At 49.3% G+C, this 23,682-nt stretch overlaps 1 protein-coding gene across 1 annotated transcript in view; it reads right to left on the reverse strand.

Annotated features, from left to right (window-relative positions):
- Window positions 1-9,333: 9,333 nt before the first annotated feature.
- Window positions 9,334-23,682, reverse strand: part of LOC139257396 (tetraspanin-4-like) — a 29,980-nt gene continuing 15,631 nt past the window's right edge. Inside the window, exons 4-5 of the mRNA XM_070874444.1 lie at window positions 17,859-17,942; window positions 9,334-10,114 (exon numbers count right to left, since the gene is read on the reverse strand). Coding sequence (XP_070730545.1) covers window positions 10,046-10,114; window positions 17,859-17,942 — 153 coding nt within the window. The 3' untranslated portion in view covers window positions 9,334-10,045. The remainder of the gene's footprint in view (window positions 10,115-17,858; window positions 17,943-23,682) is intronic.

Consider the following 23,682-nt stretch of genomic DNA (forward strand, 5'->3'; position numbering starts at 1 on the left):
AATAATTCAGACAAATAAAGGGGGTATGATTAAGAAGTTTTCAGATGATACTAAAATTGGCTGCGTGGTTGATAATGAAGAAAGCTGTAGACTGCAGGAAGATATCAATAAACTGGGCAGAACAGGCAAGGGAATACACATTAAATGGTAGGACACTGAGACCTTGGAGTGCAAGTCCACAGATCCCTGAAAGTAGCAGGCCAGGTAGATGAGGTGGTTAAGAAGGCATACGGAATGCTTGCTTTATTAGCCGAGGCAAAGAATACAAGAGCAGGGGGGTTATGCTTGAACTGTGTAAAACACTGGTTAGGCCGCAGCTGGAGTACTGCGGGCAGTTCTGGTCACTGCATTACAGGAAAGATGTGATTGCACAACAGAGGAGATTTATGAGGATGTTGCCTGGACTGGAGAATTTTGGCTATGAGGAAAGATTGGATAGGCTGGGTTTGGAACTGACGAGGCTGAGGGGAGACTTGATTGAGGTGTATAAAATTATGAGGGTCCTGGATAGAGTGGATAGGAAGGACCTGTTTCCCTCAGCAGAGGGATCAACAACCAGGGGCCATAGATTTAAAGTAATTGGGAGGTTTCGAGGGGATTTGAGGGGATATGTCTTCATCCAGAGGGAGGGTGGTGGAGGTCTGGAACTCACTGCCTGAAAGGGTGGTAGAGGCAGGAACCCTCACTACATTTAAAAAATACTGGAATGTGCACTTAACGTGCCATAACCTACAGCGCTATGGACCAAGAGCTGGAAAATGGGATTAGGCTGGATAGCTCTTGGCCGGCGCGGACACGATGGGCCGAAATGGCCTCCGTCCGTGCTGTAAATTTCTATGATTCTATGATTCACTAATGTCCTTTAGGGAAGGAAATCTACCATCCTTACATGGTCTGGCATTATTGAGAGTCCAGACCCACTGCAATGTGGTTGACTCTTAACTGCTCTCTGAAATGGCCTAGCAAGCCACTCAGTTATACACAACCGCTACGAAAAACAATAATAAGAATAAAACTGGATGGACCTCGGTACCGGCTTTGGATGCGACAATGGCACACCCAGCCCAGTCGACACTGCAAAGTCCACCTGAGGAATTGTGCCAAAATTAGGAGAGCTGTCCCATAGACTAATCAAGCATCAACCGGATATAGCCATACTCAGAACCATACCTTTCAGCTAATGTTCTGGATTCCTCCACCATTATTCCTGGTTATGTCCTGTCCAACTGGCAGGACAGGCCCACCATAGGTAGCAGCACAGTGGTATACAGGTGGGAGGGAGTGGCCCTGGGAGTCCTCAATATTGACTCTGGATCCCATGAAGTCTCATGGATTCAGGTAAAGCATAGGCAAGGAAAGCTCCTGCTGATTACAACCAAAGCACTGAGAGTAACAAGGGCACAAAATGTACTCTGGGTACAAAAACCTACTTGACCTCGTCCTCACCAATCTATCTGTCACAGATGTATCTGTCCATGACAGTATTGGTAGCAGTGACCACCGTACAGTCGTTGTGGAGACGAAGTCCTGTCTTCACACTGAGGACACCCTCCATTGTGTTGTGTGGCACTACCGTGCTAAATGGGATAGATTTAGAACAGATCTAGCAGCTCAAAATTGGGCATCCATGAGGCGCTGTGGGCCATCAGCAGCAGAATTGTATTCCACCACAATCTGTAACCTGATATCTGGCATATCCCTCACTCTACCATTATCATCCAGCCAGGAGACCAACAAGTCCAGTCAATCCCATTCCCCGCTCTATCCCCAGAGCCCTGCAAGTTTATTTCCCCCAAGTGCCAATCCAATTTCCTTTTGAAATCATTTTTGTGTCTGCTTCCATCACCCTTGTCGGCGGTGAGTTCCAGGTCATTACCACTCGCTGCGTAACAAAGTTCTTCCTCTCATCCCCCTTATATCTCTTGCCCAAAACCTTAAATCTTGACCCCCCTAGTCCTTGTACCATTAGCTAATGGGAACAGCCTTTCCCTGTTTACCTTATCCAAATCCATCATAATCTTGTACACCTCTATCAAATTGCCCCTCAATCTCCTTTGCTCCAAGGAGAACAACCCCAGCTTCTCCAATCTAACCTTGTAGCTAAAATCTCTCATCCCTGGAACTATTCTGGTAAATCTCCTCTGCACCCTCTCAAGGACCTTCACATCCTTCCTAAAGTGTGGTGACCAGAACCAACTGCAGTACTCGAGTTGTGGCCTAACCAGAGCTTTATAAAGGTTCAGCACAACTTCCCTGCTTTTGTACTCAATACCTCTTATGAAGTCCAAGATCCCATGGGGCCGATAATGCCCTTTCCCTTAATTAAGGCCTGTTACCGCCGGAAATTGGCGGCCATGCCGCAGAGTGGAATAGCCGCCGACTTTTAGTGGAATGGCCGCTATTTTGAAATTTCCGCTCCTGCGTTATCCCATCAGTAACCCGCTCCCCTCCTACCGTTCCACTGCTGCTGATCCATCCTAAGTGCGTCATCAGAGCGAGCACCGCCGATGTGCCCCCACCCCGATCGCAAATTTCCACGGAGAAAATCTTGCTGCCGTCGCTCGGTTCCACCATCAGCTTTTTCTGTCGGTGCACTGAGCTTGGAGTCCTTGCAAAATGGTGGTGTGGCCGCCATTAAAGGGGAGGAAGCACTGCCGTGGCCGCTATCTTTATTTTTGTCGGCCGACTGCATGGACCAAACTTCAAGAATCGCACAGGCTCTCCCTTTTAAGTGATGGGGAAAGACATGGTGACACGCCAGCACGATGACATCATCAGCGCAACACTGCTGACTGACAGTGGAGGACAGTCCGCCTATCCCCCAACTTCCGCCCCTCTAGTGTGCGAGCTTCCGCTCACTGCCCCGATTATGACCAACATCCGGTCCGCTGGAAAAAAAGCCAAAGACGGGAATTTCACTCGAGGCCACCACATCCACCGTGCCGGTAGAAACAGCTGGATGTGCCGTGTTTCCCGCAGTGGGCAATTTTGGCCCCCATATGTTTTGCTTACTACTCTCTCAATAGGACCTGCCACCTTCAAAGATCTATGTACATGAACCTCCAGGTCCCTCTGTCCCTGCATACACTTTAGAACTGTGCCATTAAGTCTATGTTGTCTCTCCCTATCCCTTCTGCCAAAATGCATCACATCACAGTTCTCTGTATTAAATTCCATCTATGTCCTGTTATCGTCGATTGGTATCATTCTCACTGTTTGCCACTTCAAGTTTGGTATCATCGGCAAATTTAGAAATTTTACTCTGTATTCCAATAGCCAAGACATTTATATGTATCAAAAATGGCTGTGGTCCTAGCACTGACCCTTGTCTCGCATCCTCTACCATTACCATCAAGCCAGGGGACCAACCCTGGTTCAATGAGGACTGCAGAAAGACAACTGTTCACCACCACGCACTGGTTTCTGTCCTTAAGCCAATTTCTTATCCAAGCTGACACTGACCCTCCTATTCCATGAGCCTCAATTTTGTTAACCATGTGGCACTTTCATTTGGCACTTTATCAAACGCTTTCTTAAAATCCATATACATTCCCTTCATCAACCCTCTCTGCTCCTTCATCAAAAAATTCAATTTGTTTAGTCAAACACGATCTACCTTTTACAAATCCGTGCTGGCTCTCCTTAATTAACTTAAACCTCTCCAAGTGTTTCTAAAACCTTACCCGCCACTGATGTTAAACTGTCCAGCCTGTAGTTATGAGGATTGTCTGTACACCCTTTCTTGAACAAGGGTGTCACATTTGCCACTTTCCCATCCTCTGGCACCTCCCGCGTATCTCGGGAAGATTGGAAGATTATGGCAAGCCCTTCCACTATCTCCACCCCCACTTCCCTTCGCAACCCGGGATGCAAGCCCTCCGGACCAGGCGACTTATCGACTCTAAACATATCCAGCCTTTCCAGTACACCCTGCCTATCCATTTTCACCCCATCCCTTACCTCTACCATCTCCGTTTCTACCAATATTTTGTCAGCATCCTCGTCCTCAGTAAACACCGATACACAGTACCCAGTAAGTATTCTAGCCTTGCCCTGCTAATATGCCTCTAAGCATATATTACCTTCTTTGTCCCTAATAGACCCCAACCCGCCTCTTACTACCCACTTACTATTTACATGCCGGTAGAACATTTTTGAGTTCCCTTTTATGTTAACAGCCATTCTATTCTCATATTCTCTCTTTGCCAGTCTTATTTCCCTCTTCACTTTCCCTGTCAACTTACTGTATTTGGCCTGGCTCTCACTTGAAGAATTCACCCGACATGCATCATACACCCTCTTTTTTGTTTGAAGTGAGTGTGACTGCCTTTGACATCAAGGCAGCATTTGACCGAGTGTGGCATTAAGGAGCCCGAGTAAAACTGATCAGTGGGGAAACTCTCCACTGGCTGGAGTCATACCCAGCACAAAGGAAGACGGTTGTGGTTGTTCGAGGTCAATCATCACAGTCCCAGGACATCGCTATAGGAGTTCCTCAGGGCAGTGTCCTAGGCCCAAACATCTTCAGCTGCTATATCAATAAACTTCCCTCCATCATAAGGTCAGAAGTGGGGATGTTCGCTGATGATTGCACAGTGTTCAGTGCCATTCGCAACTCCCCAGATAATGAAGCAGTCCATGCCCACATGCAGCAAGATCAGGAAGACATTCAGGCTTGGGCTGATAAGTGGCAAGTAACATTCACCGGCGCACAAGTCCCAGGCAATGACTATCTCTAACAGTGAGAGTCTAACCACCGACCCTTGACAGTCAATGGCATTACCATCACCGAATCCCCTACCATCAAAATCCTGGGGGTCACCATTGACCAGAAACTTAACTGGACCAGCCACATAAATACTGTGGCAACAAGAGCAGGTCAGAGGCTGGATATTCTGTGGTGAGTGTCTCACCTCCTGACTCCCCAAAGCCTTTCCACCATCTACAAGGCACAAGTCAGGAGTGTGATGGAATACTCTTCACTTGCCTGGATGAGTGCAGCTCCAGCAACACTCAAGAACCTCAACACCATCCAGGACAAGGCAGCCCGCTTGATTGGCAGCCCATCCATCACCTTAAACATTCACTCCCTCCACCACCGGTGCACCGTGGCTGCAGTGTGTACCATCTACAAGATGCACTGCAGCAACTCACCAAGGCTTCTTCGGCAGCATCTCCCAAACCCACGACCTCTACCACCTAGAAGGACAAGGGCAGCAGGCACATGGGAGCGCCCAACTGCAAGTTCCCCTCCCAGTCACACACCATCCCGACTTGGAAATATATCGCCGTTCCTTCATTGTCGCTGGGTCAAAATCCTGGAACTCCCTCCCTAACAGCACTGTGGGAGCACCTTCACCGCACGGACTGCAGCGGTTCAAGAAGGTGGCTCACCACCACCTTCTCAAGGGGCAATTCGGGATGGGCAATAAATGCTGGTCTTGCCAACGACGGCCACATCCCAGGTATGAAGTTTTAAAAAATCTGTTTTTAAAGAACTATTTTGTATTGCACTTCTAGCTGAATGTAAATTTGCCCCTTGGGCATAGATTAATAATCTCTCCAGATAAAGTAGACCTTGAAAGAGAACAGAACTCTCTTTTTCAGGTAACATTCGCTCTCTGGGGCTCCACACTCAGACTTGTGCGGCAATCCTAGGGTAGAGGCAATAATTTGCTATGTCGAACATTTTTTGTATTCTCCAACATGGCATTGGCTTCCTTTCACTCTTATGAAAGCTATGGAGTTAAAGATAAGATTGGCTGACAGAAAATACCTCCGTTTGTTTTCACGGAATAGCCAAGAGTATGGACAAACTTTGTTTGATATTGCTCCTGTGAAGTGTCTTGGGATATTTACTGCCTTAAAGGAGCTATACAAATGCAAGTTGTTGTTGTGGACGAATGCAGCAATCAATTTAAACACAAGCATCTTGTGGGTTTTACCAATAATCTTGCCCACTGTTCCTCAGGGGCCAGTTCCAACAACCTCCTTCCTACCATGCTCGCCTCTGTAATTTGCACTTTGTCATATTTCCATCTGTCTCCTACTGGCTTGGCATCCATTTAAGTTTCAGTGCCCATCTCCAAACATACAAATAGGCACGTCACAGATAGAAGGTGACCCAGCGCACACAGCATGTACAGGCTGGTCTTCTCATTGAATTCACCCACTGGGAAGGCTCAGTGGGAATGAGGCTACACACACAGCATCGTGAACATTGTGCAAATTTGCTTTCTAACGCAACGTCTTAGAATCAGCTGAGGGTAAGTTCGATGATGATCTGTGGCTGAGGAATGATGAGAATAATAGCCACTTTGATTATACTGTGGTGCCTGGAGGCTTCAATATCTGTGGTGGTAATCCATTGAAAATCAGGCTGATTGGAAATCCAAGCTACTGCGTTTAACTGTAAAAGAATAGTGAAGGAATTGACCATTGCTTGCATTGGTACTTCAGGACTGGAAGTAAACACAACACGATGATTTAAGAAGGGCTGCATATCGAACCCTGGCAACGACTGGCCATTGGCTGAATTTCACTAACAGGCAAACCAAGACGTTGTCTGGACAAGGACCTGAAGTGTGGAAATAGCCAGCGTGGAATAGACGGCCAGAATCTTGCTCTTCTAAACCTCGCAAATTCTTGGAGGGTGTTATATATAAATAGGAGCAATCCCTGTCATTCCATTTCAGCACAAGATTTGCACGTGGAAAATCGTGAACGGCTCGGGGAACACTAATTAAACTGAATCCCACAAGAATCCAGGGGCTGTGTAAGAGGCAACTACAGAGAGTGATCCATGACAGCTGTTTGTGTAATGTCACTTTTTAACTTTCTTCTCAGGGTGTGGGCATTGCTGGCAAGGCCAAAATTTATTGTCCATCCTTAGTTGCCCTTTAGTGCCTGTACTATGTGTGAGGGAGGCTGCGATCACCCACCCCTGGTGGAAGGGCCTGTACTGTGTGTGTGAGGGAGGCTGTGATCACCCACCCCTGGTGGAAGGACCTGTACTGTGTGTGTGAGGGAGGCTGTGATCACCCACCCCTGGTGGAAGGACCTGTACTGTGTGTGTGAGGGAGACTGCGATAACCCACCTGGGTTAAACTGCCCTGCACCGTGTGTGATTGAGGGTGTGATCACCCACCCCTGGTGGAAGGACCTGTACTGTGTGTGAGGGAGGCTGTGATCACCCACCCCTGGTGGAAGGACCTGTACTGTGTGTGAGGGAGGCTGTGATCACCCACCCCTGGTGGAAGGACTTGTACTGTGTGTGAGGGAGGCTGTAATCACCCACCCCTGGTGGAAGGGCCTGTACTGTGTGTGTGAGGGAGGCTGTGATCACCCACCCCTGGTGGAAGGACTTGTACTGTGTGTGTGAGGGAGGCTGTGATCACCCACCCCTGGTGGAAGGGCCTGTACTGTGTGTGTGAGGGAGGCTGCGATCACCCACCCCTGGTGGAAGGACTTGTACTGTGTGTGTGAGGGAGGCTGCGATCACCCACCCCTGGTGGAAGGACCTGTACTGTGTGTGTGAGGGAGGCTGCGATCACCCACCCCTGGTGGAAGGACCTGTACTGTGTGTGTGAGGGAGGCTGTGATCACCCACCCCTGGTGGAAGGGCCTGTACTGTGTGTGTGAGGGAGGCTGTGATCACCCACCCCTGGTGGAAGGGCCTGTACTGTGTGTGTGAGGGAGGCTGCGATCACCCACCCCTGGTGGAAGGACTTGTACTGTGTGTGTGAGGGAGGCTGCGATCACCCACCCCTGGTGGAAGGACCTGTACTGTGTGTGTGAGGGAGGCTGTGATCACCCACCCCTGGTGGAAGGACCTGTACTGTGTGTGTGAGGGAGACTGCGATAACCCACCTGGGTTAAACTGCCCTGCACCGTGTGTGATTGAGGGTGTGATCTCTGGACATACACCAATATTACATTTTAAATGTGTAATTTTGAAGAAAATTCTGGATAACATTTCTCACAGTACAACAGAGGTTTTTATTTGCACCAGTTTGACAGATATGTATATTTGTCTCCACTAAAAACATAAGAATTACAATTTATGTGTAAAACTGACATTTCACTTGAAACTGAAGATAGCATAAAGAGTTTCGTTACAAAATTACATTAAAATGATAAGCATTTTCTGACTTACTGTAACACAGTGTGACACTGACCCACTGTACTGTAACTAACCCACGTGAGTCTCCCCATGTCAGACACATATTCCAGGGGCTGCCTTCGATTTCAAAGGCCCTGTCAACACACTAATGTTTGTAAACTCTATGGTACATCAATTCAGCATGGTTTGTGGTTTTAAGTTCTCTACACTGGCTATTTTAATGTGACTTTGGTTTTCAGTTTATAAATCTAGTGGCATGCACACTTGAAAGTCAAGAATTCTTCGCATTCTCAGTTACAGTAGCCTGTTCCAGTCAGTTGACAGTGCTCTGCTGGTGGTATTGTTTTCCTTCCTGTTCGGGTTTGATTCCTTGCCGGAAACATGTTACCAAAAGGCCTCAACGGTTGCGGCCAGGCAGAGGTTTGGCAGCAGCAAGGGGAAAGGTCACAGTTTTAAAAGCGATTAAAATAAATGTAAGAGAATGAGATGTGTAAGCCATAGCACACATTTACATTTGTAACCATTCATGCCTGAGTGGTACACACCCTCAGTGTCCGCTGCTCATGGGCCGAGGGCTCAGGCCTGGTCTGCTCGAGCCTGGTCTGCTCAGGCCTGGTCTGCTCGGGTCTGCTCAGGCCTGGTCTGCTCGGGTCTGCTCAGGCCTGGTCTGCTCGGGTCTGCTCAGGCCTGGTCTGCTCGGGTCTGCTCAGGCCTGGTCTGCTCAGGCCTGGGCTGCTCAGGCCTGGTCTGCTCGGGCCTGGTCTGCTCGGGTCTGCTCAGGCCTGATCTGCTCGGGCCTGGTCTGCTCGGGTCTGCTCAGGCCTGGTCTGCTCGGGCCTGGTCTGCTCAGGCCTGGTCTGCTCAGGTCTGCTCAGGCCTGGTATGCTCGGGTCTGGCCTGGTCAGGTCTGTTCTGGCCTGCCTGATGGTGATTGTTCAAGCGATTTCCTTCAGCTTCGCACCCAGGCCTGAGCAGACCAGACCCGAGCTGACCAGGCCTGAGCAGACCAGGCCTGAGCAGACCAGGCCTGAGCAGACCCAAGCAGACCAGGCCTGAGCAGACCCAAGCAGACCAGGCCTAAGCAGACCCGAGCAGACCAGGCCTGAGTAGATCCGAGCAGACCAGGCCTGAGCAGACCAAGCCCGAGCAGACCAGGCCCGAGCGGACCAGGCCTGAGCAGACCAGACATGACCAGGTCAGACCAGACCAGATACAAGCAAGCTAGACCAGACCAGATCAAGTAGGCTTGAGCAGACCAGACCAAACCAGGCCTGAGCGGACCAGACCCATTGAGGGAGTAACAGCAAGAGTACTCTGTTTCCCAAGTAGCAGCAGACTGGCAGTCGTGTCCAAGTTACCTTCTCACTGGTTTATCTATTCGGTTCAAATATGATGAAGCTGACAAAATTACATTTTGAAACTTGAAAGGTAATTTTTCCCGTGCCATAATGGGGCGTTTGTGTGGGTTTCCTGCACTTGCCTCTGTTATACTGACCGTGAGTGACAGGTAGTAATTTACTCTCTCCCTTTGGCAAATCCCTCTGGCCACCTCATCTCCCAACCCCAAAGAATTCCCTTCAAACTTCCAGCACATTCTTCCACAGTCATCCTTGCACACGCCTAGCTCTCTAAATCAGCCAATCCCAACTTCAGCGTAGCTCCTCCCCATCCCTCAAATCCACACACACCTTCAAAGCGAATACCACTTCAAAAAGGTTTAATTCTCGTGCCTCCATAGGCTGCTGCCCACTCTGAACAGAAGCTAGTTGCTTAGTAGGGGGATAAAGACAATAACACCCATTGGTCGGACAGAGTCCTTGGGGATATCAGGTTAGGAAGGATATCAGTGAGGTATCGGAGCAGGCAAGCTGGCGTACCCCAAATTTCTGACATGGAGGGAGCCACACGGCACGGAAACGGTCACTAGGCGTAGTACGTGTCCGCTTTCACCGCCTGACAGTACATCGTCATGGCAAAAGTCAGACCCACCACCTGAGGAGAGAGCAAGACAGAAATCCATCAGTCATCACAAACCGCGGCATATTACCATTCAGTAAAAAGAGGCCGGATATAGAGATTACAGTGTAGTATAAAGGGGCTGGATATAGAGATTACAGCAGCATAAAGGGGCTGGATATAGAGATTACAGTACAGTATAAAGGGGCTGGATATAGAGATTACAGCAGTATAAAGGGGCTGGATATAGAGATTACAGTGCAGTATAAAGCGGCTCGATATAGAGATTACAGCAGTATAAAGGGGCTGGATATAGAGATTACAGCACAGTATAAAGGGGCTAGATATAGAGATTACAGTACAGTATAAAGGGGCTGAATATAGAGATTACAGTGTAGTATAAAGGGGCTGGATATAGAGATTACAGTGTAGTATAAAGGGGCTGGATATAGAGATTACAGCAGCATAAAGAGGCTGAATATAGAGATTACAGTGTAGTATAAAGGGGCCGGATATAGAGATTACAGCAGCATAAAGGGGCTGGATATAGAGATTACAGTACAGTATAAAGGGGCTGGATATAGAGATTACAGCAGTATAAAGGGGCTGGATATAGAGATTACAGTGCAGTATAAAGGGGCTGGATATAGAGATTACAGTGCAGTATAAAGGGGCTCGATATAGAGATTACAGCAGTATAAAGGGGCTGGATATAGAGATTACAGCATAGAAACATAGAAAATAGGTGCAGGAGCAGGTCATTCGGCCCTTCGAGCCTGCACCGCCATTCAATATGATCATGGCTGATCATGCAACTTCAGTACCCCACTCCCGCCTTCTCTCCATACCCCCTGACCTCCTTACCCATAAGGGCCACATCTAACTCCCTTTTGAATATATCCAACGAACTGGACTCAACAACTTTCTGTGGTAGAGAATTCCACAGATTCACAATTCTCTGAGCGAAAAAGTTTCTCTTCATTTCGGTCCTATATGGCTTACCCCTTAGCTTTGGACTATGACTCCTGGTAATGGACTTCCCAACATCGGGAACATTCATCCTGCATCTTACCTTTCCAGTCCTGTCATAATTTTATATGCTTCTATGAGATCCCCTCTCACCCCTTTCATTCTTCTAAATTCCACTGAGTATAACCCTAGTCGATCCAATCTTTCTTCATATGTCAGTCCTGCCACCGCGGGAATTAGTCTGGTGAACCTTCGCTGCACTCCCTCAATCGCAAGCACGTCCTTCCTCAGATTAGGAGAACAAAACTGCACACAATACTCAAGGTGTGGCCTCACCAAGGCCCTGCACAACTGCAGTAAAACCTCCCTGCTCCTATACTCATATCCTCTCGCTATGAAAGCCAGCATGCCATTTGCTTTCTTTACTGCCTTTCTTTACTGCCTGCCTACCTTCAGTGACTGATATAGTTCCATGACACCCAGGTCTCGTTGCACCTCCCCTTTTACTAATTTGTCACCATTCAGATAATAATCTGCCTTCCTGCTTTTGCCACCAAAGTGGATAACGTCACATTTATCCACATTATACTGCATCTGCCATGCATTTGCTCATCCACCTAACCTAGCCAAGTCACCCTGCAGCCTCTTAGCATCCCCCTCACAGCTCACATAGCCACCTAGCTTAGTGTCACCTGCAATCTTGGAGATATTACATTCAATTCCTTCGTCCAAATCATTAATGTATATTGTAAATAGCTGAGGTCCCAGCACTGAACCTTGCAGCACCGCACAAGTCACTGCCTGCCATTCTGAAAAGGACTCGTTTATTCCCACTCTTTGCATCCTGTCTGCCAACCAGTTCTCTATCCACATCAATACATTACCCCCAATACCATGTGCCTTAATTTTGTACACTAATCTCTTGTGTGGGACCATGTGTAAAGCCTTTTGAAAGTCCAAGTACACAACATCCACTGGTTCTTCCTTATCTCCACTCTGCTAGTTACATCCTCAAAAAACTCTAGAAGATTTGTCAAGCATGATTTCCCTTTCATAAATTTGTGCTGACTTGGACCGATCCTGTCACTGCTTTCCAAATGCGCTGCTATTACATCTTTAATAATTGATTCCAGCATTTTCCCCACCATCGATGTCAGGCTAACCTGTCTATAATTACCTGTTTTCTCTCTCATTGGAAAATGACTACCAATGCATCTACTATTTCTAGGGCCACTTCCTAAGTACTTTGGGATGCAGACTATCAGGCCCTGGGGATTTATCGGCCTACAGTCCCATCAGTTTCCCTAACACCATTTCCTGACTAATAAGGATTTTCCTCAGTTCCTCCTTCCCGCTAGACCCTCGGTCGGCTAATATTTTCGGGAGGTTATTCGTGTCTTCCTTAGTGAAGACAGAACCAAAGTATTTGTTCAATTGGTCTGCCATTTCCTTGTTCCCCATTATGAATTCACCTGATTCTGACTGCAAGGGACCTACATTAGTCTTCAATAATCTTTTTTTCTTCACATATCTATAGAAGATTTGCAGTCAGTTTTTATGTTCCCTGCAAGCTTACTCTCATACTCTATTTTCCCCCTTCTAATTAAAACCTTAGTCCTTCTCTGCTGAATTCTAAATTTCTCCCAGTCCTCAGGTTTGCTGCTTTTTCTGGCCAATTTATATGCCTCTTCCTTGGATTTAACACTATCACTAATTTCCCTTATTAGCCACAGTTGAGCCACCTTTCCCATTTTATTTTTACGCCAGATAGGGATGTACAATAGTAATAATTCATCCATGTGATCTTTAAATGTCTGCCATTGCTTATCCACCATCAACCCTTTAAGCATCATTTGGCAGTTTATCCTAGCCAAATCACGTCTTATACCATCGAAATTTCCTTTCTTTAAGTTCAGGAACCCAGTCTCCAAATCAAGCAGTTTAAAGAGGCTGGATATAGAGATTACAGCAGTATAAGGGGCTGGATATAGAGATTACAGCAGTATAAAGAGGCTGGATATAGAGATTACAGCACAGTATAAAGGGGCTGGATATAGAGATTACAGCAGTATAAAGAGGCTGGATATAGAGATTACAGCAGTATAAAGGGGCTGGATATAGAGATTACAGCACAGTATAAAGGGGCTGGATATAGAGATTACAGCAGTATAAAGGGGCTGGATATAGAGATTACAGCAGTATAAAGGGGCTGGATATAGAGATTACAGCAGTATAAAGGGGCTGGATATAGAGATTACAGCACAGTATAAAGGGGCTGGATATAGAGATTACAGTACAGTATAAAGGGGCTGGAAATAGAGATTACAGTACAGTATAAAGGGGCTGGATATAGAGATTACAGTACAGTATAAAGGGGCTGGATATAGAGATTACAGTACAGTATAAAGGGGCTGGATATAGAGATTACAGCACAGTATAAAGGGGCTGGATATAGAGATTACAGTACAGTATAAAGGGGCTGGATATAGAGATTACAGTACAGTATAAAGGGGCTGGATATAGAGATTACAGCAGTATAAAGGGGCTGGATATAGAGATTACAGCACAGTATAAAGGGGCTGGATATAGAGAGTACAGTACAGTATAAAGGGGCTGGACATAGAGATTACAGCAGTATAAAGGGGCTGGATATAGAGATTACAGCTGTATAAAGGGGCTGGATATAGAGATTACAGCACAGTATAAAGGGGCTGGATATAGAGATTACAGTACAGTATAAAGGGGCTGGATATAGAGATTACAGCAGTATAAAGGGGCTGGATATAGAGATTACAGTACAGTATAAAGGGGCTGGATATAGAGATTACAGCAGTATAAAGGGGCTGGATATAGAGATTACAGTACAGTATAAAGGGGCTGGATATAGAGATTACAGCAGTATAAAGGGGCTGGATATAGAGATTACAGTACAGTATAAAGGGGCTGGATATAGAGATTACAGCAGTATAAAGGGGCTGTATATAGAGATTACAGCAGTATAAAGGGGCTGGATATAGAGATTACAGCAGTATAAAGGGGCTGGATATGGAGATTACAGTACAGTATAAAGGGGCTGGATATAGAGATTACAGTACAGTATATAGAGATTACATTACAGTATAAAGGGGCTGGATATAGAGATTACAGTACAGTATAAAGGGGCTGGATATAGAGATTACAGCAGTATAAAGGGGCTGGATATAGAGATTACAGCAGTATAAAGGGGCTGGATATAGAGAGTACAGCAGTATAAAGGGACTGGATATAGAGATTACAGCAGTATAAAGGGACTGGATATAGAGATTACAGTGCAGTATCATCACAGGCAGTCCCTCGATGCCGAGGATGACTTGCTTCCACGCTATGAATGAGTTCTCAGGTGACTGATGAACTTTTAAATGGTGGAAGATGCCTGTGCGTGAATTCTTTTAACGTGGGGTGGCCGTTGCACACCAGCCACCACACGGGTTTGACGGAGCAAGGTCTTGGTCCAGTGGCAAGGAGATCCAAGCCGACTGGAGACCAGGCTCCACACATGTGCCAATACATACACACAAACTCAGACATACTCCTACTGTCCTCCTTCTGTCCTCCTTCCCACAGGGTCTCTCTCTATGTGGAATTCATAGTACGCAATGTTTGCCTCACAACTTCTCCGTCTCGCTATTGGCCTGTGCTGCGCCTTCCCTTGGTCTTGTCCACGCTGCTCCACCTCTGGGCTCCAACCTCTCTGCTCCGCAGTGCCTCGTCCGTCCTCTCCACTTCCGATCGCCGGACCTCGCTAGTCCCGACCTCCGGACCTCGCTCATCCCGACCTCCGGACCTCGCTCATCCCGACCTCCGCTCCTCCCCACTTCTGTCCTCTGCTTTTCCCATTCCTACTCCTGGGTCCTGACCCCTCCATTAGACTCTATCACACTCCAAGAGATGCTACCAATCATCTACCTGCATTCTGACGACATCTAGTTTTGTCTAACGTCTACAGTGCAGTATAAAGAGGGGCTGGATATAGAGATTGCAGTGCAGTATAATGAATGGTGTGACTATTTGTACTAAGTCTCCCAACGCTTGCACAGAAGCGAGAGTTAGGAAAAAAATCACCGACTCCGCCCCCCTCCCGCCCCCCTCCCGCCCCCAGCACAATTCCTACTAACCCTTTTCTGCGCATGCGTCCAACACCACGTTGCCTCCACTGAGCAGCTGAACGCATCCGCCGAGCCTCCCACAGCCCTGAGCCCAACACAGGGCCCCGAGGCTCTCACAGAGCCTCGAGCCTCCCACAGGGCCCCGAGCCTCCCACAGCCCTGAGCCCAACACAGGGCCCCGAGGCTCTCACAGCCCCGAGTCTTCCACAGGGCCCCGAGCCTCCCACAGCCCCGAGTCTTCCACAGAGCCTCGAGCCTCCCACAGGGCCCCGAGCCTCCCACAGCCCCGAGTCTTCCACAGGGCCCCGAGCCTCCCACAGCCCTGAGCCCAACACAGGGCCCCGAGGCTCTCACAGAGCCTCGAGCCTCCCACAGGGCCCCGAGCCTCCCACAGCCCTGAGCCCAACACAGGGCCCCGAGGCTCTCACAGCCCCGAGTCTTCCACAGGGCCCCGAGCCTCCCACAGCCCCGAGTCTTCCACAGAGCCTCGAGCCTCCCACAGGGCCCCGAGCCTCCCACAGCCCCGAGTCTTCCACAGGGCCCCGAGCCTCCCACAGCCCTGAGCCCAACACAGGGCCCCGAGGCTCTCACAGAGCCTCGAGCCTCCCACAGGGCCCCGAGCCTCCCACAGCCCTGAGCCCAACACAGGGCCCCGAGGCTCTCACAGAGCCTCGAGCCTCCCACAGGGCCCCGAGCCTCCCACAGCCCCGAGTCTTCCACAGCCCCGAGTCTTCCACAGGGCCCCGAGCCTCCCACAGCCCCGAGTCTTCCACAGGGCCCCGAGCCTCCCACAGCCCCGAGCCTCTCACAGGGCCCCAAGCCCCAAGCCTCCCACAGGACCCCAAACCCCAAGCCCCAAGTCTCCCACAGGGTCCTGAGCCTCCCACAGCGGCGGGGAGAGTGAGAAGCGGGGAGAGGGCTTTGTGGTGGGGGGAGAGAGAAAGAGAGCACTTGGGAGGGGGGAGAGTGTGAAAGAGAGCCTGGGGGGAGAGAGAGAGCGCTTGGGGGGGGGGAGAGAGAGAGAGCTTGGGGAGAGAGAAAGAGAGAGCCTGGGGAGAGAGAGAGAGCAGCTTGGGGGGGGGTGGGGAGGGACGGAAGGGGGAAGAGAGAGAGAGCTGGGGGGGCGGGGGGGGAGAGAAGGCTTGGGAGGTGTTGGGAGAGAGACCAGGTGGGAGGGGGGTCAAAGGAGAGAGAGGGAAAACGGATCACATCATTCCAACTCCTGGTGCTTGCAAGCTCGGTGCGTGTGTTACAAGGGACATCATTGGGGTGGATGAAACCCAGAAGTCACAACACTGTCACTATTCACTTCATATCCAATAAACCTGTGAACAATCTGTACACAATGTCCCATCTATCGGGGGGGGTAAGGTCTTGCTCTTGGGTAAGGGACTGCGGCTGGAACTTGGTGGCTTTTGGGGAGATCTATCCTCTGTGGCTTTTGAAGTCAAAATGAACCGAATTACAAATTGGAAAGTCACGCAGAACTTGACTGGGCGGTTCCAGTTACACATTCCAGAGGATCTTCAGGGCATGGCTTATCCTCCAAAGGGACCAATCAGAAATAGGTCTGGAGAGCCAATCAGAGAAACGGTTGCCTTTCAGTTAGTACAAATAAAGAATGGCTGGATATAGAGATTACAGCCATATAAAGACGGGCTGGATATTACAGTGCAGGATAAAGAGGGGCTGGATATAGAGGTTATATCTGTTTAAAGTGGGGCTGGATATAGAGATTAGAGCAGTATAATGAGAGGCTGATGTGGAGATTAGAACATTATATAAATGGCCCTCGCTCAGCACCAGCAGTGTTAACTGTACTGGTGAGCTGCAGTGTCTATTTGCCGAGACGTTAAACGTTGCAGACTGGTAGATCCCTGGTTGAATGAGGACTGCAAACGACCTCTCGCCCGCTTTCTAGGTACATGATAGAGCAGGAGGTGTGCCTGATTGTTATTGAGGGACACCCCCACTGGGCAGTCTGTAGAAGGGCACAGGCAGGCTGGGCCGTGGTCCCTGTGAACAAAGTGCTGACTATCTGCCTGTGCTGACTGGTACAGAGTGAGCATTTGGGTGAGTTATCGGAGTGCATGCAGTGGCCCTTGAAGGAGAACCCGGTAAAATGTGGCTCTCTCTGGACTGGAACAAATGATGGGGATTGATTGGGAAAATGTGTTTCGCTTTTATGTTGGCACATGGCAATGATTTCAGTCGCATGGAAATCCACCATTGTGTCCTCTATATCATCCCCTTTTAGTCTGGGGAGAGAGAATCCCAAGAGCTGCACACCAATTGTCTCTTTATAAAGACGGTATCATTCAGACTCAGTTATGTACCATTGGCAGGGTTGGTGCCAGCTGTTTCACGTTGCCAGCTGCCATCAGCAAGCGGCTCTGTCATTCTCCCTCGACTCAGCGAGACCATAACACTGCACCTCCCTGCGAGCGAGACCTACCATTCCCACTGGCTTTCAGGGACCACTTTTATAGGGTTGGCTATAGCCTCGGACGGCAGATCATTCATACCAGCCGTATCGTTTTCCAGAACGGATGTGTGAAAGCATTTGTACTCAGTAACTCCAAGATGAGTGGAAATAGGAGAAATAAGCCAATGGAAAGCAACTGACTCTGGTGATTGACTGTAAAATGAGTGCAGCGAATCTTTACCTGGACCAGAGCTGTGCAAAGTGCGAAGATCCCCACAGCCAGCAGATTGTCCTGAAGCCACATCTTGACTCTTTCGTAGCAGGCCTGTTGAAAAGGATACAGTTGCCCATTACTGCCAGACTCCAATGTGGAGCTATATGTTCAGTCTATGTCCCTGATAAAGTGCAACATCCCCACCGACACCTGGGAGTCCCTGGCCCAAGACCACCCTAAATGGAGGAAGTGCATCCGGGAGGGCGCTGAGCACCTCGAGTCTCGTCGCCGAGAGCATGCGGAAATCAAGCGCAGGCAGCGGAAGGAGTGTGCGGCAAACCAGTCCCATCCACCCTTTCCTTCAACGACTATCTGCCCCACCTGTGACAGAGACTGTGGTTCTCGTATTGGACTGTTCAGCCACCTAAGGACTCATTTTTAAGAGTGGAAGCAAGTCTTCCTCGATTCCGAGGGACTGCCTATGATGATGATGCCTATGTGCTTAGTAGCTGTGTGGGTTAAGCCTCCGCCAGCACTAACCCCTGCACACCACAATGTCTCCCAGTTGGATCCCGAGCTGATCTCAGCCACAGCGGGAGCCCTTGGCCTCGGAGCCCTGGGCTAGGGAAGGCGAAGAAAATGAGCATCCGATCACTATCCAGCAACCCTACCGAATTCTTTCCAAGAGCCAGCATGGGCCTCCTTCTGTGCTGTGATGTTCTATTTCTCTAACCCCTGCTGAACAGCATGCGTGTCAATGTCGGGTGAGGGCCAGCTTGTGATTCTCTACACCATCTGCTGATGCGCTCTCTAACTCGTGCATGAATAACGACAGGGTTCAGCAGGGGTGTAGAGCTGGAGGAGGTTACAGAGATAGGGAGGGGCGAGGCCATGGAGTGATTTGAAAACAAGGATGAGAATTTAAAAATCGAGGCGTTGCCGGGCCACGAGCCAATCTATGTCAGCGAGCACAGATGTGGTGCGAGTTAGGATGCGGACAAGCCTTTTAGCTTCACCGATCTATTTTGTGGCGAGTTTTAAGCTGATTTGGCAGTTGGCGAATCAGGCCCAGGAAAAGGTTTGTAGTTCCCTGGCACAGAAGGAGCCTTGGATGTTGAGCAGCAGCCCAGCCATACTCGTGGTCAAAAACATAACCATGCATGTTGGATATCTGCCCAGTGGGACCTAGAACGGCCCAATTAAATACAGGCGTGTAGCCGAGTGCATTTGGAATAAGCACAACCCCTGAGGTAGTTCCTGGCACTCATGCTATTTTAATACTGCGTCTTCATTCATTATTTATCTCCCTGTGTGTCCTTGGCGTTAGTTCAGTGTTTGGCTTTTTGTTTTGCTGGTACAATTTGTGTTTACATCGAGTCGTAACAGAAGAGCATTTCCCAAAGGGCTTCACAGAAATGTAACTTTACAAGATGGGCGCTGAACCAAAGAAGGAGAGATTAAGAGGGGTAACATAAAAACATAACATAAGAAAATAAGAATTAGGAGCAGGAGTAGGCCATTCGGCCCCTCGAGCCTGCTCCGCCATTTAATAAGATCATGGCTGATCTTCTACCTCAACTCCACTTTCCTGTACTGTCCCCATATCCCTTGATTCCCTTAATATCAAAAATCTGTCGATTTCTGCCTTGAATATACTCAAAGACTGAGCCTCCACAGCCCTCTGAGGTAGAGAATTTCAGAGATTCACCGCCCTCTGAGTGAAGAAATTTCTCCTCATCTCAGTCCTAAATGGCCGACCCCTTATTCTGAGACTGTAACCCCTGGTTCTAGACTCCCCAGCCAGAGGAAACATCCTCCCTGCCTTTACCCCGTCGAGCCCTGTATGTATTTTGTATGTTTCAATGAGGCTACCTTTCATTCTTCTAAACTCTAGAGAATATAGGCCTAGTCTACTCAATCTCTCCTCGTAGGACAATCCCCCCATCCCAGGAATCAGTTTGGTGAACCTACCCTGCACTCCCTCTATGGCAAGTACATCCTTCCTTAGGTAAGGAGACCAAACCTGTACACAATACTCCAGGTGTGGTCTCACCAGGGCCCTATATAATTGCAGTAAGACATCTTTACTCTTGAACTCAAATCCTCCTATAATAAAGGCCAACATACCATTTGCTTTCTTAATTGCTTGCTGTACCTGCATGTTAACTTTCAGTGATTTGTGTACAAGGACACCCAGGTCCCTCTGAACACCAACCTTTCCCAATCTCTCACCATTTAAAAAATACTCTGCTTTTCTATTTTTCTTACCAAAGTGGATAACTTCACATTTCCTTACATTATATTCCATTTGCCATGTTCTTGCCCACTCACTTGGCCTGTCTATATCCCCTTGAAGCCTTCTCACAACTTACGTTCCCACCTAGCTTTGTATCAGCAAACTTGGGTATATTACATCCGGTCCCCTCATTGGGCCCAAGTTTCCACATGATTTGCGCCTGATTTTTAGGAGCAACTGGTGGAGAACGGACTATTTTAGAAATCGCAATTCTCCACATTTTTTTTTCTGCAGTTCTAGTCAGGTAGAACAGTTCTAGTTTAGAACAGAATTTTTTCTTCAAAAGGGGGCGTGTCCGGCCACTGACGCCTGATTTGAAAGTTTCCACAGTGAAAATGTACTCCAAACTAAAGTAGAATGGAGCCAGTGAAGATTTTTGTAGAACTGAAAAAACCTGTTCTACACATTAAAAAATCAGGCGCAGGTTACAAATTAGGCGTCTAGAACGAGGTGGGGAGGAGGGGGGGGGAAGAGAACTCATTAAATTCGACAATAAATCCTTATTTATACTTCTACAAATATTATACAAATAAATCCAACCTGAATAAACATTTATAAGCCAAGAAAAGATTAAATAAACCATCTTCCTATCTGTGTGAAAGTGCTTCAGCCAGGGAGAATTCTGCAGCCGTTCGTGCCGCTGAGCGGAAGGGGGAGAGAGAGAGAGAGAGAGAGGGAGGGAGAGAGAGAGAGGGGGGGGAGGGAGGGAGAGAGGGGGGGGAGAGAGGGAGAGAGAGGGGGGGAGGGAGGGAGAGAGAGAGGGAAGGGAGGGAGAGAGAAGGGGGAGGGAGGGAGAGAGAGAGAGAGAGGGGAGGGAGGGAGAGAGAGAGAGCGGGGGGGGGAGAGAGAGGGGGGGGGAGAGAGAGGGGGGGGTGGGGAAGGGAGAGGTCAGGTCGGATCGGATCCAGTCCGGGAGTCAGGAGTCGGGTCCAGTGGCGGGGGGGAGGGGCGGGTCGGGTCGGGGAACAGGAGCGCGGGTCGGGTCGGGTCAGTCGGGGGGGGGGGGGGATGAGCGGGTCTCGGGTCTCGGGTCGGGGCGGGGGGGGGGAGCGGGTGTCGGGTCTGGTCGGGGGGGGAGCAGGAGCAGGCCGTGGGAGGAGCCTCATTCATGCAGCCCCAGTGAGGCCATTCAGCCAGGGCTAGGGGCTGCGTGCTTCGGGCCCCTCCCACACAGTTCGGCGCCTGGAGCTACTGCACTTGCGTGCCCACTGTAGAGCGTATGTGCAGAGGTCCCGGCACTGTTTTCAGCGCCGGGACCTGGCTCCGCCCCCCCCACAGCTCGTGCTGGCTGCGCCGGGGGCCAGAGGACCTGTAAGTAGGTGGAGAATACTGAGGATTTTTTTAGGCGCCGTGCTGGGCGCCCGTTTTTTTTCTTGTGGAAACTTGGGCCCATTGATTGTGAATATCTGGGGCCCAAGCACCAATCCTTGCGGCACCCCACTAGTTACAGCCTCCAACCCGAAAATGACCGGTTTATTCCTACTCTCTGTTTTCTGTCTGTAACCAATCTTCAATCCATGCTAGTATATTACCCACAATCCCATGAGCACTAATTTTGTTCAAAAGCCTCTTGTGTGGCACCTTATCGAATGCCTTCTGAAAATCTAAATACACCACATCCACTGGTTCCCCCTTATCTATTCTACTAGTTACAACCTTAAAAAACTGTAACAGATTTGTCAAACATGATTTCCCTTTCATAAATCTGTGTTGACGCTGCCCAATCCGATTATTATTTTCTAAGTGCCCTGTTACCACATACTTAATAATCGATTCTAACATTTCCCTACAACTGATGTCAGGCTAGCTGCTCTGCAGTTCCCCGTTTTCTCTCTCCCTCCTTTCTTAAATAGCGGGGTTACATTAGCTACCTTCCAATCTGCGGGAACCGTTCTCGAATCTATACAATTTTGGAAGATGATAACCAATGCATCCGCTATCTCTATAGCGACCTTTGATCGAATACTATCTTTAACTTTACTTGTTATCCACGGTTGGATCACTTTTCTTGTGGGGTTTTTGTGCCATAAAGGAATGTATGTTTCTTGTAAATTATGTATGAATTATTTAAATGCTAGCCATTGCTTGTCTACTGTCTTACCTTTTAATGTAGTTTCCACCGGGAGCTTCCTGCTACCAAGCTTTTCGCTCCCCACTGGATGTGGCTGACTCAGCTGCTTCACTCGATCCCCGACGGCATCCGGTGAGCCTCCGACCAGCTCCGACCACAGGTTTGGTCCCTACCTTCACTCTTTGCCCTCACGTTTGGGCCTCCATCCCTCTGCCGACGTTTGGGCCTCCCCCCCGGTCGCTGGTCCCACTCAATGGCGGAACCCCTGGTGAGCATGTGGTGTACACAATGGCTGCGGCCTCTCTGACCTCTCCGCCTTCCACAAAGTGGACCTCTGGCCATCCCGTTGCCTGGGAGAGGGAAGCAGCACCTGAAATATCTCACCCCTCCTTCCACGCCTCGGATCTCTCACTATCTCATCGAAGGGCACTGCTCAGCATCGAGCTTGCAGCTCGCAGCCTGCCATAGGCAGCTAGGCCCATGCACTAGAGCCTAGTCTCCAGTCATCTTGGACCCCCTTACCACTGGACCAAGACCTCGCTCAGCTAAGCCCGTGTGGTAGCCAGTGTGCAACGGCCAACCCACGTTAAAAGAACTCACCACAGGCATCTTCCACCCTTCAATATGAAGTTCGGGACCTGGAATGTCAGGACCCTCATGGACAACTCCAACAGCGACAGGCCGGAACGCCGCACCACCATAGTTGCCCGGGAACTTCGACGCTTCGATGTTGATGTTGCCGCCCTAAGCGAGACCCGGCGGGCAGGGGAAGACCAGCTCAAGGAACAAGGCGAAGGTTACACCTTCTTCTGGAAAGGCAAACCAGAAGAAGAACGCCACCTCCATGGAGTCAGCTTCGCCATCAAGAACGAGCTGGTCGACCGCCTCAGAGACTCCCCCTGCGGAATTAGTGAACGTCTCACAACTCTCCGACTCACCCGACCCCGGAACCAGTGCACAACAGTTATCAGCGAGTACACCCCAACACTCGATGCAATAGATGAGACCAAAGAGGCATTCTACTCCAGCCTCAAACAATCCCTGTCCCACGTCCCTACGGTCGACAAATTGATCCTCCTCGGCGACTTCAATGCCAGGGTCGGTAAGGACACAGCCCTCTGGGGAGGCGTGATCGGCAGAGAGGGGGTAGGGAAAGCCAACTCCAGCGGTACCCTACTCCTGACAAAATGCCGAGAAGATGAACTTCTCATCACCAACATCTTGTTCCGCCAGAGGGACAAATACAAGGCATCGTGGCAACACCCTCGCTCCAAACACAGGCACCTGCTTGACTATGTCATCATCCGAGTGAGGGACCACAAGTATGTGCATATCACCCGCACATGACAGGAGCCGACAACTGCTGGACAGACCACTGCCTAATCCGACCCATCATCAACATTAATATAGCCCCAAAGTAACGATGGCAACAGAAGCAGTGCCGCAGAGAAATCAACGCCGGAGCAGTCAAAGACCCAGCTAAG

This window comes from Pristiophorus japonicus, unplaced genomic scaffold (assembly GCF_044704955.1).
Source record: "Pristiophorus japonicus isolate sPriJap1 unplaced genomic scaffold, sPriJap1.hap1 HAP1_SCAFFOLD_825, whole genome shotgun sequence".
Lineage (NCBI taxonomy): Eukaryota > Metazoa > Chordata > Chondrichthyes > Pristiophoridae > Pristiophorus > Pristiophorus japonicus.